This window comes from Olea europaea, chromosome 1 (genome assembly GCF_002742605.1).
Source record: "Olea europaea var. sylvestris chromosome 1, O_europaea_v1, whole genome shotgun sequence".
Classification (NCBI taxonomy): domain Eukaryota; kingdom Viridiplantae; phylum Streptophyta; class Magnoliopsida; order Lamiales; family Oleaceae; genus Olea; species Olea europaea.
The window spans coordinates 11,571,650-11,582,872 of record NC_036237.1 but is presented as its reverse complement, the minus strand read 5'-3'; the positions used below and the strand labels follow the sequence as shown (position 1 = coordinate 11,582,872).

General features: G+C 35.4%; 2 protein-coding genes across 2 annotated transcripts in view; both read right to left on the bottom strand.

Annotated features, from left to right (window-relative positions):
• Nucleotides 1–5,610, bottom strand: part of LOC111404406 — a 22,478-nt gene extending 16,868 nt beyond the window's left edge. Inside the window, exons 1-6 of the mRNA XM_023033220.1 lie at nt 5,530–5,610; nt 4,539–5,216; nt 1,496–3,114; nt 1,018–1,260; nt 620–797; nt 5–256 (exon numbers count right to left, since the gene is read on the bottom strand). Of these exons, the coding sequence (XP_022888988.1) occupies nt 5–256; nt 620–797; nt 1,018–1,260; nt 1,496–3,114; nt 4,539–5,214 (2,968 nt within the window). The 5' untranslated portion in view covers nt 5,215–5,216; nt 5,530–5,610. The remainder of the gene's footprint in view (nt 1–4; nt 257–619; nt 798–1,017; nt 1,261–1,495; nt 3,115–4,538; nt 5,217–5,529) is intronic.
• A 3,277-nt stretch (nt 5,611–8,887) lies between these two features.
• The window catches only part of LOC111394161 (uncharacterized calcium-binding protein At1g02270-like), a 5,135-nt gene continuing 2,799 nt past the window's right edge, over nt 8,888–11,223 (bottom strand). The window contains exons 8-10 of the mRNA XM_023019930.1: nt 9,910–10,020; nt 9,675–9,782; nt 8,888–9,515 (exon numbers count right to left, since the gene is read on the bottom strand). Coding sequence (XP_022875698.1) covers nt 9,282–9,515; nt 9,675–9,782; nt 9,910–10,020 — 453 coding nt within the window. The 3' untranslated portion in view covers nt 8,888–9,281. The remainder of the gene's footprint in view (nt 9,516–9,674; nt 9,783–9,909; nt 10,021–11,223) is intronic.

The following is an 11,223-nucleotide window of genomic DNA, read 5'->3' as shown; positions in this document are numbered from 1 at the left end:
TCACAATCAACCATTTCTTGCATGTCCTCTTCTGTATTTACAGAATTTTTGCTGTCTTTCCGAGATTTCAATATATGGAATCTTCCTATCACAGACACGGCATCATCAGCATTGCCACTTGTACTAGGAACAGAAGCATTCTGGACTGCGAGTTTCGGAAATGCACCATCTTGATCCATAGGTGGCCGATTGGAATCTGTTCTTGGATTAGGTGAAATCTGAAATTTCAACATCTTCTCGACAACTGCGATGTTTCCTGAGAACATTTACAGCTTTCAAATTATCGGTAGGGATGGCAATTTGACCCGAAAAACCAAAGCCACACGGTGCCCCACAACTAAGCAGGGTTTTGCTGCCCCGCTTATATAGTTTTATCTTAAAAGTCAATATTCGTTATATCCACCTTAGCCCAACTTTTTTATGCCCAAACCCGAACCAATTACCCAAGCCCATTAGCCCAATTCCAAAATTACCCAAGAATTTACAAGGAAAAAATATAAAAAGATATAAATGGCGTGGGGTATTGCCGCCACGGCACCACCTTAAAGTGCATCAGGAGGGGACAGGGTTAATGGATGGCAAGATAACAACAAAAGCTTCACCAAAAAGTAAAGCCAACCTTCCTTCTTGTTGGATTTGATCTTTTCCATTTCAATCTTCATGTGATTGAAGCGAGCTTTATAGCCGATGGAACATAATTTAGCCTCTGCCTCGAGCCACAAGTTTTTGAAGAGAAACACTTGCGGGTCCATTTCTTCATCATAGAGGAAATTCTCATCGAGGACCTTCTTTATAGCCTACATGCCAGGACAATGGCTGATGAATATTTGTTACATGCATGTGGTTTTAATTTTGTACTTTTCCAACACAAAGATCCTTCCAAACCGACTATTAGAAACTAATTGCATGTTTGGTATACAGCATTAGACCACACTGGTACAATGGGCAAGATTCTAACTTCTTTCTCTTTCATAAAGTTGTCTAATCCACCATACCAAACATGCTATAAGAGCATACCTGGGCCATATTATCGTCTGTTGATAAGTCCGCATCACCCATTAAGGGTGAAAGAAGCGATGAGCTCTCAGCTTTCTTACCAGGAAAAAGGTGATATCTCTTCTCTTCATGAAGTTGCTGGTAATCAAAATGTGCATGAGAGTTCAGAGCTTCATTTGTAACTTGAGGAAGTTGCTGGTAATCAAAATGTGCACGAGAGTTCAGAGCTTCATTTGTAACTTGAGGCTTGCCTGCAACAGTAGCCTGACAAAAGAAATTATTTTGCTTATTTCTTAAAGAAAGATAATGCTTGTACAAAAAATTCATAGATCCCAGAAACGGGATATGCTAAATTCAGAAAGATTAAGTTATTATAAACAATAATTCATAAGAATGAACAAAAGAAAAAATAAATAGATTATTTATTTCTGTGCAACAGCCTTGCATGGTTATCTCAATAGTAGGCTAATTGAGTCCGAATATCACATTAATGGCATACCATATCATGAGTATCCACAATTTTACCCAAAATGTCTCCTGTGGAAACAATTGGATCCTCGTTCAAAGTTCTATGAACAATTTTCTTAGTCATACATGCCTCAAGATTGCTGATCACGTGCTTAAGGGCGTCAATGTTATGTTCTTTCAGAGCAATTGCATCATTTTTAGAATTCATCACAAGCAACTCTGAAAGGGCACAAATTGCATTAACAATTGATTGAACATCCAAATTTGGACCAGGTCCTACTTTTGCATCCTCAGAAGCATCTTCCTGAGAAGGAGAACATAAGACATTTTCTGCAGCATGAAATGCAACAGCGCCACCTTCAGAAGAATCATTAGAGGTCATCACAGAATTAGCAGTACTAGCCTGTAAACCAAGCTTTCTATGTGGGATATCACTCGCTTCAGCACTGGAATGCTTTGCGTTGGTTATTTTCTCGTCGTAACCACTCACTGAGTCGTTCAGGACAAATTCTTTTCTAGGTTTGTGAAGTGGACTAGATATCCTAACTCCTTTACTGCTATTCATAGATGAAATCTCAAATCCATCTTTTAAAGCATCTGTTGAACTCTCTTCTATAGTTGGACAATTAGCATCCCAGCTTGTCTCAGAAGAAGGTGGCACAATATTTCCTGCACTTCGATTTTTATCACTCTTATGGCCTTCGAATGGCTTTTGAGAGGAAGCTCTCTTGGAATCGTTTAATGAGAGGAAAAGCAATTGCGCTTCATGATCAAAATCGTATTGTTCTTCAGATTTCTTCTTCAAGCAAGGTGAATTGCCAACTTCAGCATCATCAAACGGCAAAAAATGAGAAACTGGTGCTCCTTTCCAGCAGGGCGAGTCAACTGCAGGAGTATAATTATCTAAGCAATATGAAGAATTCTCAGTAGACTTCGCAACTTGAAAACTGTTAACAGCCAAAGAGACGCCATTTGAGACATTTGTATCAGGCAGATGATATCCACAACATGCTTTGATTTTGTTATCTAAGATTTCCTTAGAGAGCACTTGACTCGACAATTCCTTAACTGAAGGAGGTGCAAAAAATATGTGATCATTACCTTTCTTGTGAGATATGAATTGGCCTGCATCAAAGGAACCTTCTATTGGTTTTTGGCACAGATCATTCTGTTTTGCACTATTACTGTCATCAAATTTGGCCTTGAGGATGCCTGAAATGTTGTCAACATCCACCGTTTTATTAGTAGCGTTTTCTGCTAATAAACTATTTCCAGCAGGTGGAGGCCTAAGGACCACAGCCGGGGTAGATCTTGTTACTGATGTAGAACCACTAAAGGATGATTCAAGGGGATGGAAACATTTTTCATGTGGAATGTTCAGCTTTTGATAGTCTGAGTAGTTCCTAGACCTTTTAAAAGACAGCTCTAGAGAGAGAGATTCAGGATATGCAGAACCGGACATCAACTTAGGCTTTCTAGAAGATTCATAAGGAAGGAAGCTAAGATTTTGCTCCAAGCATGATTTGTCTTCCATATGTCCAACTGTCGAAGATCCGATATGGTTCTCTCTTCCAGAAACATGATTGAATGTGCCATATGATATGCCAAAATCTTCTTTACAGGTATTCCCATATTCAATACTATGAACTCCTGCATGATAGCAGAAGTGTGCGTAATAGAGAACGAGTGAGACAGCCTTAAAAACAAGAAAATTCTGGGTGATGCTAACAAAACTTTGACATGAAAAATAGATAAAATCAATCAAAATGAATAGATTGTACATTGGCAAGAAAAATAAATGAGTACGATGTACAAAGTTTGCAAAGAGTGAGAGGAAACAAAGGGATATAATATAGACAAAACTACCACTAAAACATTTAGGCCGTAGTTAGTTTGCCGTTTTCGGTCCATTTTCCGTTTTCCGTTTTCGAAAACGCGGAAAACGCGTTTGGTCTGTTGTTTTTGAAAATGCATTTTTGCATTTTCGAAAATGAGTTAAAATTTATAACTGAAAACGCAAAACGATTTTTTATCGTCTTCAGCATTTTCAGTTATAAATGTCGAAAACGCTCAAAACGCAGAAAACGGGTCGTTTTCGGGGAAAATTAAAAATCGTTTTGAAAATGAAAATACAAACCAACCACTAGCTTATGTTCTGAACAAAATCAGATAGACATATATATTTTAATATTCTATCACACATTTGACACGAGACTTGTAAAAGGCTTTGCTCATAATGCACTATGCAATTTCAAAATCCTATCTCAATTAATTAAACATTATTATATTTCCCAGCAACCAGAAGATACACAATTCCTACATGTATGATGAACCAAAATCTTCAAAAGCCTGTACACAGTTAGAGATAAAGCTTCAACTTTCATGCCTGCCTCAGCCAATCCTACAAATGAATTATTAGGACTCTATTTCATTTATCTACTCACTCATACAATGGCAGTGTGATGTTACCATTACAAATTAATTTTTTCTACTCATTTTGCTTCCCTTTTACCTTCTTTGACAATGAAACTGGTTAATCTTCATAGTGAGTTGATGTGGTGAACAACTTTTAAATATTTTTATTGCTTTAGATGATAAATATATGATGACTTGCTGCTTTCGTTTCTCAGACTATTTTCAATTCTATACGTCTTTCATATTTCTTTAGGTCCTCCATATACACACACTCCCTATACTGCTCCAGCTGGAACAGAGCTATCCAGCTCCCTGATGGCAGCCAACACCGTCCCTGCAAACCATTAGTGTATGTATGGTACAGAGTATCAGGTTGGATTGAACAGTGTTATAAATTGATTTTAGATTATTCTCTTCCTTAATAATGTCCTCTACTATCTAATCCTCTATATTAAGCATGCCATTAACGTTTGTGGGAAAGAAATATAATCTTTAGTTCATCCAAAACATTCACTTCTAAGAGACAGTAATTGAAGAAAAGTATATGATAAATAATTGCTCGACTAAGAATAGCAAAAGTTAATGTGCAAGATGGATAGCTAAAATACAAACTCAGGTCATCACAATTAATCAAGTTCTAGAATGAATAAAATGCATACCTGGGCTAATATAACTTTTGGAAGCAAGTGAATCACCAATATTCACCTTCTTGGAAGAAAAACTCCCATCAAGTTCAACCCTTTTAGCCTTCTTCCCATCATCAAATGCCCAAGCATCATCCCACTGTGGAGTGTATTCCAAGCCAGACAAGCTCTGAACGTAATCAACTTGAGGGGAGAAATCTGGTGCAGAGGTGAGCCTCGGATCATAAAAGGGTCCATATTCGACAACCGACGGGCTATCTTTGCCAACCATATTAGAAACATAAGGGGAATGATAAGGCTTGACCTCACCAGCATATGAAAAAACATCAGTCGAAGTTTTAGCATTAGTGCTCAAAGCAGACCAACTGGTACTAGGCGGGCTAATGGGCACAGACCAATCAATACTAGGCGGGCAAATAGGACCGGGACTGGAATACACCAAAGGAAAGTTTTCCATTATAGTGGAGTCAATATTTAATTCAGGTCCAGGAGCTGGAGGGTGTGGATATTGCCATGTTTGGCTATCGGGTGCCGTAGTATAAGATGAATCCGAGAAATGCAAAATTGGGATAGAACTGAGTTTAGGGTTTGATCTTTCAACAGTAAACGGTGGGGCTAAAGCTGATAAATTTGAAGTTGATGACGATGAGTTTCCTCCCACTCCACTGCCCATAGACCCTAAACCTATCATATCTTGGTGGTAACAAACAATCACATCGACTGATCAATCAAAACCCAGAAACTTTTTACATTAGGTTATGATTAATCAAATTCATATTCAAGAAACAAAAAACTATTCCATTAATACAATAAATTTAAAGGATCGATCAAACCCATTATTAAGAAAAAAATTCAAGAAAAACAAATCAAGAATCGTGGATAAACAATGATTAAATAAATTACTACGAATCTTGAAATATAGGATATAACATAAGATTTATAACAAGATAGTTCATATAAAATCAATAACTTGAGCAAAAGGGGGAAATTTTAACGAAAATTATACCGGATAAGAAGGGATGAGAGCTTTGAATCTCTCTCTATGACTAAGTTCAAAGTGAAGTGTTGCCAGTCGGAGAGGTCTGCGGTCGTTATTGAATTAATTGTTCCAATGGTCACTGAATTTAGTCCCATATCTTTTATTAGTCACTAAAGTTTAAAATATCTAATTTTGATCACTGAACTTAAGCCCATGTCTTCGATTGCTCATCGAAATTTAAAATGTCGAGTTTTGAGTATTGAACTTTAGAAAATACAGTATATTATTCACTAACATAACTACTGAATTTTAAAAAATATTAAGTTTACGGTAAGTAGTGTACAACATTTTTTAAATTTCAGCGGTCAAAACTCGACATTTTAAAATTTATTGAACAATCGAAGACATGGACCTAAGTTTAATGACAAAAACTCAACATTTTAAACTTCGATGACCAATAAAATATATGAAACTAAGTTCAGTGACCATTGAAAAAATTAATTCGTCGTTCTTTGTTTCTTTTGCTGGATTTAAATTAGAATTTACATGGACATCCTTGTAGCTTCTAATAATTTCATTTTCAACCCAGTGAAGAAGTTTATTATCCAAAAAATCCTCTAATACTGACATATTATTTCTTCAAAGTCCTTTTTACAAACACTATATATATGTTTAATATTCAATTTTAAACGACATTAAGATGTATAATGTAAAGATTTTAACTTCTAGCCTGTTTGGGAGTGATTTTGAAAATTGATTTTTTAACCGTTAGGAGAAAAGTGAGGTCTATTTGTGAGAGAAGAAGTCAAATATGACGGCTGAAATAGTAAAATAACGGTCAAAAAATCAATTTTTTGGGTGAAAAAATGGGGCCCAAACAGCCCCTTCTTTTTTTCTTAATATTCTTCGGTACGGTATATTTCATCTTATTAAATGATCTATTAATATTATAAATTTCATGGTAAGTTGGAGCAACATATATCTTTTTAATCTTAATTACATGCCTCGTTAAATAGATATGAATTTTAACATTTGACAAATTACTAACTTATATAAATCTTGTGTGTCTTTGTTGTTATTATTATTATTATAATATATTTTTTTCTGCAATCTTTGCTCTCAGTGGAATAGAATTACAACTTCTAATTTTCAACATAAATTTTTAGATAAAATATTTTAATATGGTATCGTCGTATCGAACCATACATGAATCTTAAATTCAAATCTTATCGTTACTCATTTATAATAATGTACATATGCTTTTCAAGTCACATTACCTGCTATTTGTAAAATGGCCTTGAGTCAAAGTGATGTTGAAGACATATATAACTTAAATAATTCATTATGTTCCCCATTTAACAATTTTTAAAAAAGATGGTTAGAAAGTAGACACATAAGCAATTGGCAAAAACCTGCTTGACTTTCTTTTCACTGCCATTAGTGTAGGAGTTGTGCTTGGTACATAGGGTAAAAGTTATACAATGTTTTTTTTTTTTTTTTTTTTTTTTTTTCATTTTTTTTTTTTTTTTTTTTTTTTTTTGTTGACAAGTTATACAATGTTTTTACAAGGAGGGCATGTCGTTTCCTCATTGGGAGTTGACAAAAAAAAAGAGAAAAAATGCAATCATACAGGTGCTATCGCCTGTAAATCCTCTACGCAATTTTCCCCTCTACAAGAAGAAAGTGTAAAGGAACAACATCATTTCCACATATTGTGTCTCCACAGTCTTGTTGGCAGGAACAATTTTCAGATTTTTCATGCCCTACAACCCTCAAACTTCGAATGTCTTTAAAATTCTCAAAATCAAAACTAAACCATATTTGGTAGTGACGGTTACGAACATATTTGGTAGTGACGGTTACGGGGCAAGTTCGGGATAGGGGCAGCAGTTTCTCCGTTTATTTTATTTTTATTTTTTTCTCTTCACGGGGCGATTTCGAGGCGGGGTATCCCCGCCCCGCCTTGCCAACCTGTCGAGGCAGGGTTTTTTGTCCCATTCGGGGCGGGCTCCAATCGTGGCGACGAGGGATTTTTGCCATCCCTAATATTTGAAAGTATTTTTTTAAGTTCTTATAAATTATTGAATTCAGAGAATGCATAAAAAAATAAGTAGCAAGGTATAAATTTTACAAAATATGCGAATAAAAAATATGTTTGATCATCTTAAAAAAAGTTGAACTTGGCCAAACATGCACTCAAAGATGCATCATTTCTAGTGAATGAAAAATGTGATTAGCTCGTTAAAGCATCTCTTACACACGACCGTTAATTCTTTTAAAGATAACGTTCAGAACGAAAAAAGCAGAGAGACAAAATTCAACAAGATAACACTGCCAACTTGACGCGGCCGACCCTCCTGGTGATTGAACATGGCTGGGCCCCACCTCGTTGAACATATTCTTAAATTATCCGAATATCGAACTCCACCATTTATTTACGTTTCAAAAATCGGTTGAGCGGTCATTGAACCGGTAATAAAAAAATTATATAAATAAAAAATAAAAAATCTGAGGACGAATCGATCCATTCTAGCTTTAATTTAACGTTGGACTGAGCTTCAAACAATTCCCAATTTACCTGATCGAATGCAGGACTCAAACTCTAATTCCGTATATACATAGCAAAAATCAAAAGAAAGGAGATTTAGAAGGTACAATCTTACCAAAATACAAAAGTAGATTGCTAAATTGATGCCTAATTCTATAAACTATTCACAGTTTACTTCTTTCTTCCTTCAATTTTTACTTCTACCCGTCAGTTTTTCTGTTTCTAATGCAGTCTAAATAAAAAGGCCAAAACAAAGCATAGTGACGGTATATTTGGCACACAATACTGGACTGATTTCATCTACGTCGAAAAAACATCTCCAAAGTAGCAGTCGAATTCTGTTACTTCGATTATCTTCATAAATTATTGAATTCAGAGAATGCATAAAAAAATAAGTAGCAAGGTATAAATTTTACAAAATATGCGAATAAAAAATATGTTTAATCATCTTAAAAAAAGTTGAACTTGGCCAAACATGCACTCAAAGATGCATCATTTCTAGTGAATGAAAAATGTGATTTGCTCGTTAAAGCATCTCTTACACACGACCGTTAATTCTTTTAAAGATAACGTTCAGAACGAAAAAAGCAGAGAGACAAAAATCAACAAGATAACACTGCCAACTTGACGCGGCCGACCATCCTGGTGATTGAACATGGCTGGGCCCCACCTCGTTGAACATATTCTTAAATTATCCGAATATCGAACTCCACCATTTATTTACGTTTCAAAAATCGGTTGAGCGGTCATTGAACCGGTAATAAAAAAATTATATAAATAAAAAATAAAAAATCTGAGTACGAATCGATCCATTCTAGCTTTAATTTAACGTTGGACTGAGCTTCAAACAATTCCCAATTTACCTGATCGAATGCAGGACTCAAACTCTAATTCCGTATATACATAGCAAAAATCAAAAGAAAGGAGATTTAGAAGGTACAATCTTACCAAAATACAAAAGTAGATTGCTAAATTGATGCCTAATTCTATAAACTATTCACAGTTTACTTCTTTCTTCCTTCAATTTTTACTTCTACCCGTCAGTTTTTCTGTTTCTAATGCAGTCTAAATAAAAAGGCCAAAACAAAGCATAGTGACAGTATATTTGGCACACAATACTGGACTGATTTCATCTACGTCGAAAAAACATCTCCAAAGTAACAGTCGAATTCTGTTACTTCGATTATCTTTAGAAAACATCATGTCCGACCAAAGATGTGACAAACACTGGTCATAATATCATACGAGAACATGGCATTTTCACTGGCGAAAAAACCGCGGTGAGTGGGGCATGATCAGAAAGTGAATAATCTTCGGGCCACATTCCTTTCTCTACATCTGTTGGAAATAGAACTGCATTCTCGACAATGAAACCTATAGTTTGCTCCGTTACATTGACATCGTCTCCGACCTCATTGCTCACTTCGTCTGTTTCCTCTGACCATGTTGTATTCCACATTCGTTGCTGAAATGACATTAATATATAAGAGAAGGGGAAAAAATAGAAGCCCAGAGATTGACATACTACCGGACAATTGAAATCACTAAAATGCGTAAATTCCACTATGCTAAGCTTTATATAAAGATGTTAAAGCCTTTAAAATGATGTTTGCCTCGCTTGTACCTTAAATTCGTTATAATCAATAACACCATTCCCGTCGATGTCTGCTTGCACCCACAAGTCATTAGTCTCTTTAACACTCAATCCATAGCAGTGGCCGATCAAATTAAGCTGTGGGTAAACCAAACAATAGAAATTATCCATCTCCCCACCCCCGGAAAATATATAGATGGATACACAGTATATAGAATGTCACCCAAGAGCACATACAAGTACATAAAACTGAGATATCACAAACCTGTCGCAATGCTTCACAGAAACCAGAGAAGGTAATGTAATCGCCATTGCTATCAGCCTTCAGAAAGGCAAATGCATCGTCCTCTGTCAAAGAGGCTCGCCGAAGTTGATACTGAAAATGAAAGGATGCGAATGTAAAAAAATATAACAATTACTGGACATTACACCATATGCATCATTGTGCAAACAAAATAATCAAAAGCCAGCAAGAACAGAGAGTACAAAGGAAGGTAGATTAAACTAAACATTTCTTGGAGGACTTCAATGCAACTGCTTCAAATAAACTCTTAGGTTTCGACGTTAAAACAGAACAATGCATTTTAAAAAGTCAATATTTTTTTACACCCTTTTTGGACATAGAAATCAATTATTATAATCCAACAGATAAGTTCTCTGAGTTGAGGCACTCACTCACTCCCTTCCCCTCCCTTCTGTCAACAGCATCATAGAAATCGATTCCATCCCCTTCTTCCATTCCCATTTCGTCTCTTCCAACCCCTCAAAAGCTCACTCATCATGGCATCTTCAGTCAGCAAGCAATACTGACGTAGGATGCAACGAACTAGAACAAGATTGAGAAAAGAAAGAGGAAGATTGAGATGAAAATATAGAAGAATTTAGAGGCTAATTCCGTCGTTTTACTTTCTTTCTCAAATTGGAGCACAATATGTAGAATACATTATGGAGAAGAAGCTTTGAGTATAATCGGATATTTTCATGCCAATGAGAGAGAGAGACTAATTACGAGCTTGCTAGTGCTTTTAGTACTTTTCTTAATTGAAATTCTATATGCACTTGAAGTATGAAAATATGAGAAGGCTGGATGTCTTAAATTGCGCATGTCTCTCTTCTACCTAAAGCTAAACTATGAGTTTGTGTGTTAACCCAACATAATTTTGACCCATTCAAATCCAATCCTACCTACACCTTTGCCACCCCTTGGAAAATCTATACCAAAATTACAATATTCCTAGTTAATCCCTTAAATGACAATGTGACAAAATAAAAGACCATCAGAACAATCAAGCAAAAAAAGGAAAGGGCATCCCAAAGGTAGGCTATATTGCAGATCACATAACCAACCGTTGACTATTTAAAATTCTATGTCACCAGGGAGAAATATCATGCTTGGCTAAGTTAACTAAAAGTAAAAAAAAAATCTTTCAAGTAACTTTTTGTTCCAAATATATTCGGATATTTACTTTTTTTCTTACTTTCAATTAAAAAGTTGTGAACATAACAGTTAGATTATTGTTAAAAAAAAAAAAAAAAAAAAAAAAAAAAAAAAAAAAAAAAATTTTTTTCCCTTTTTAAC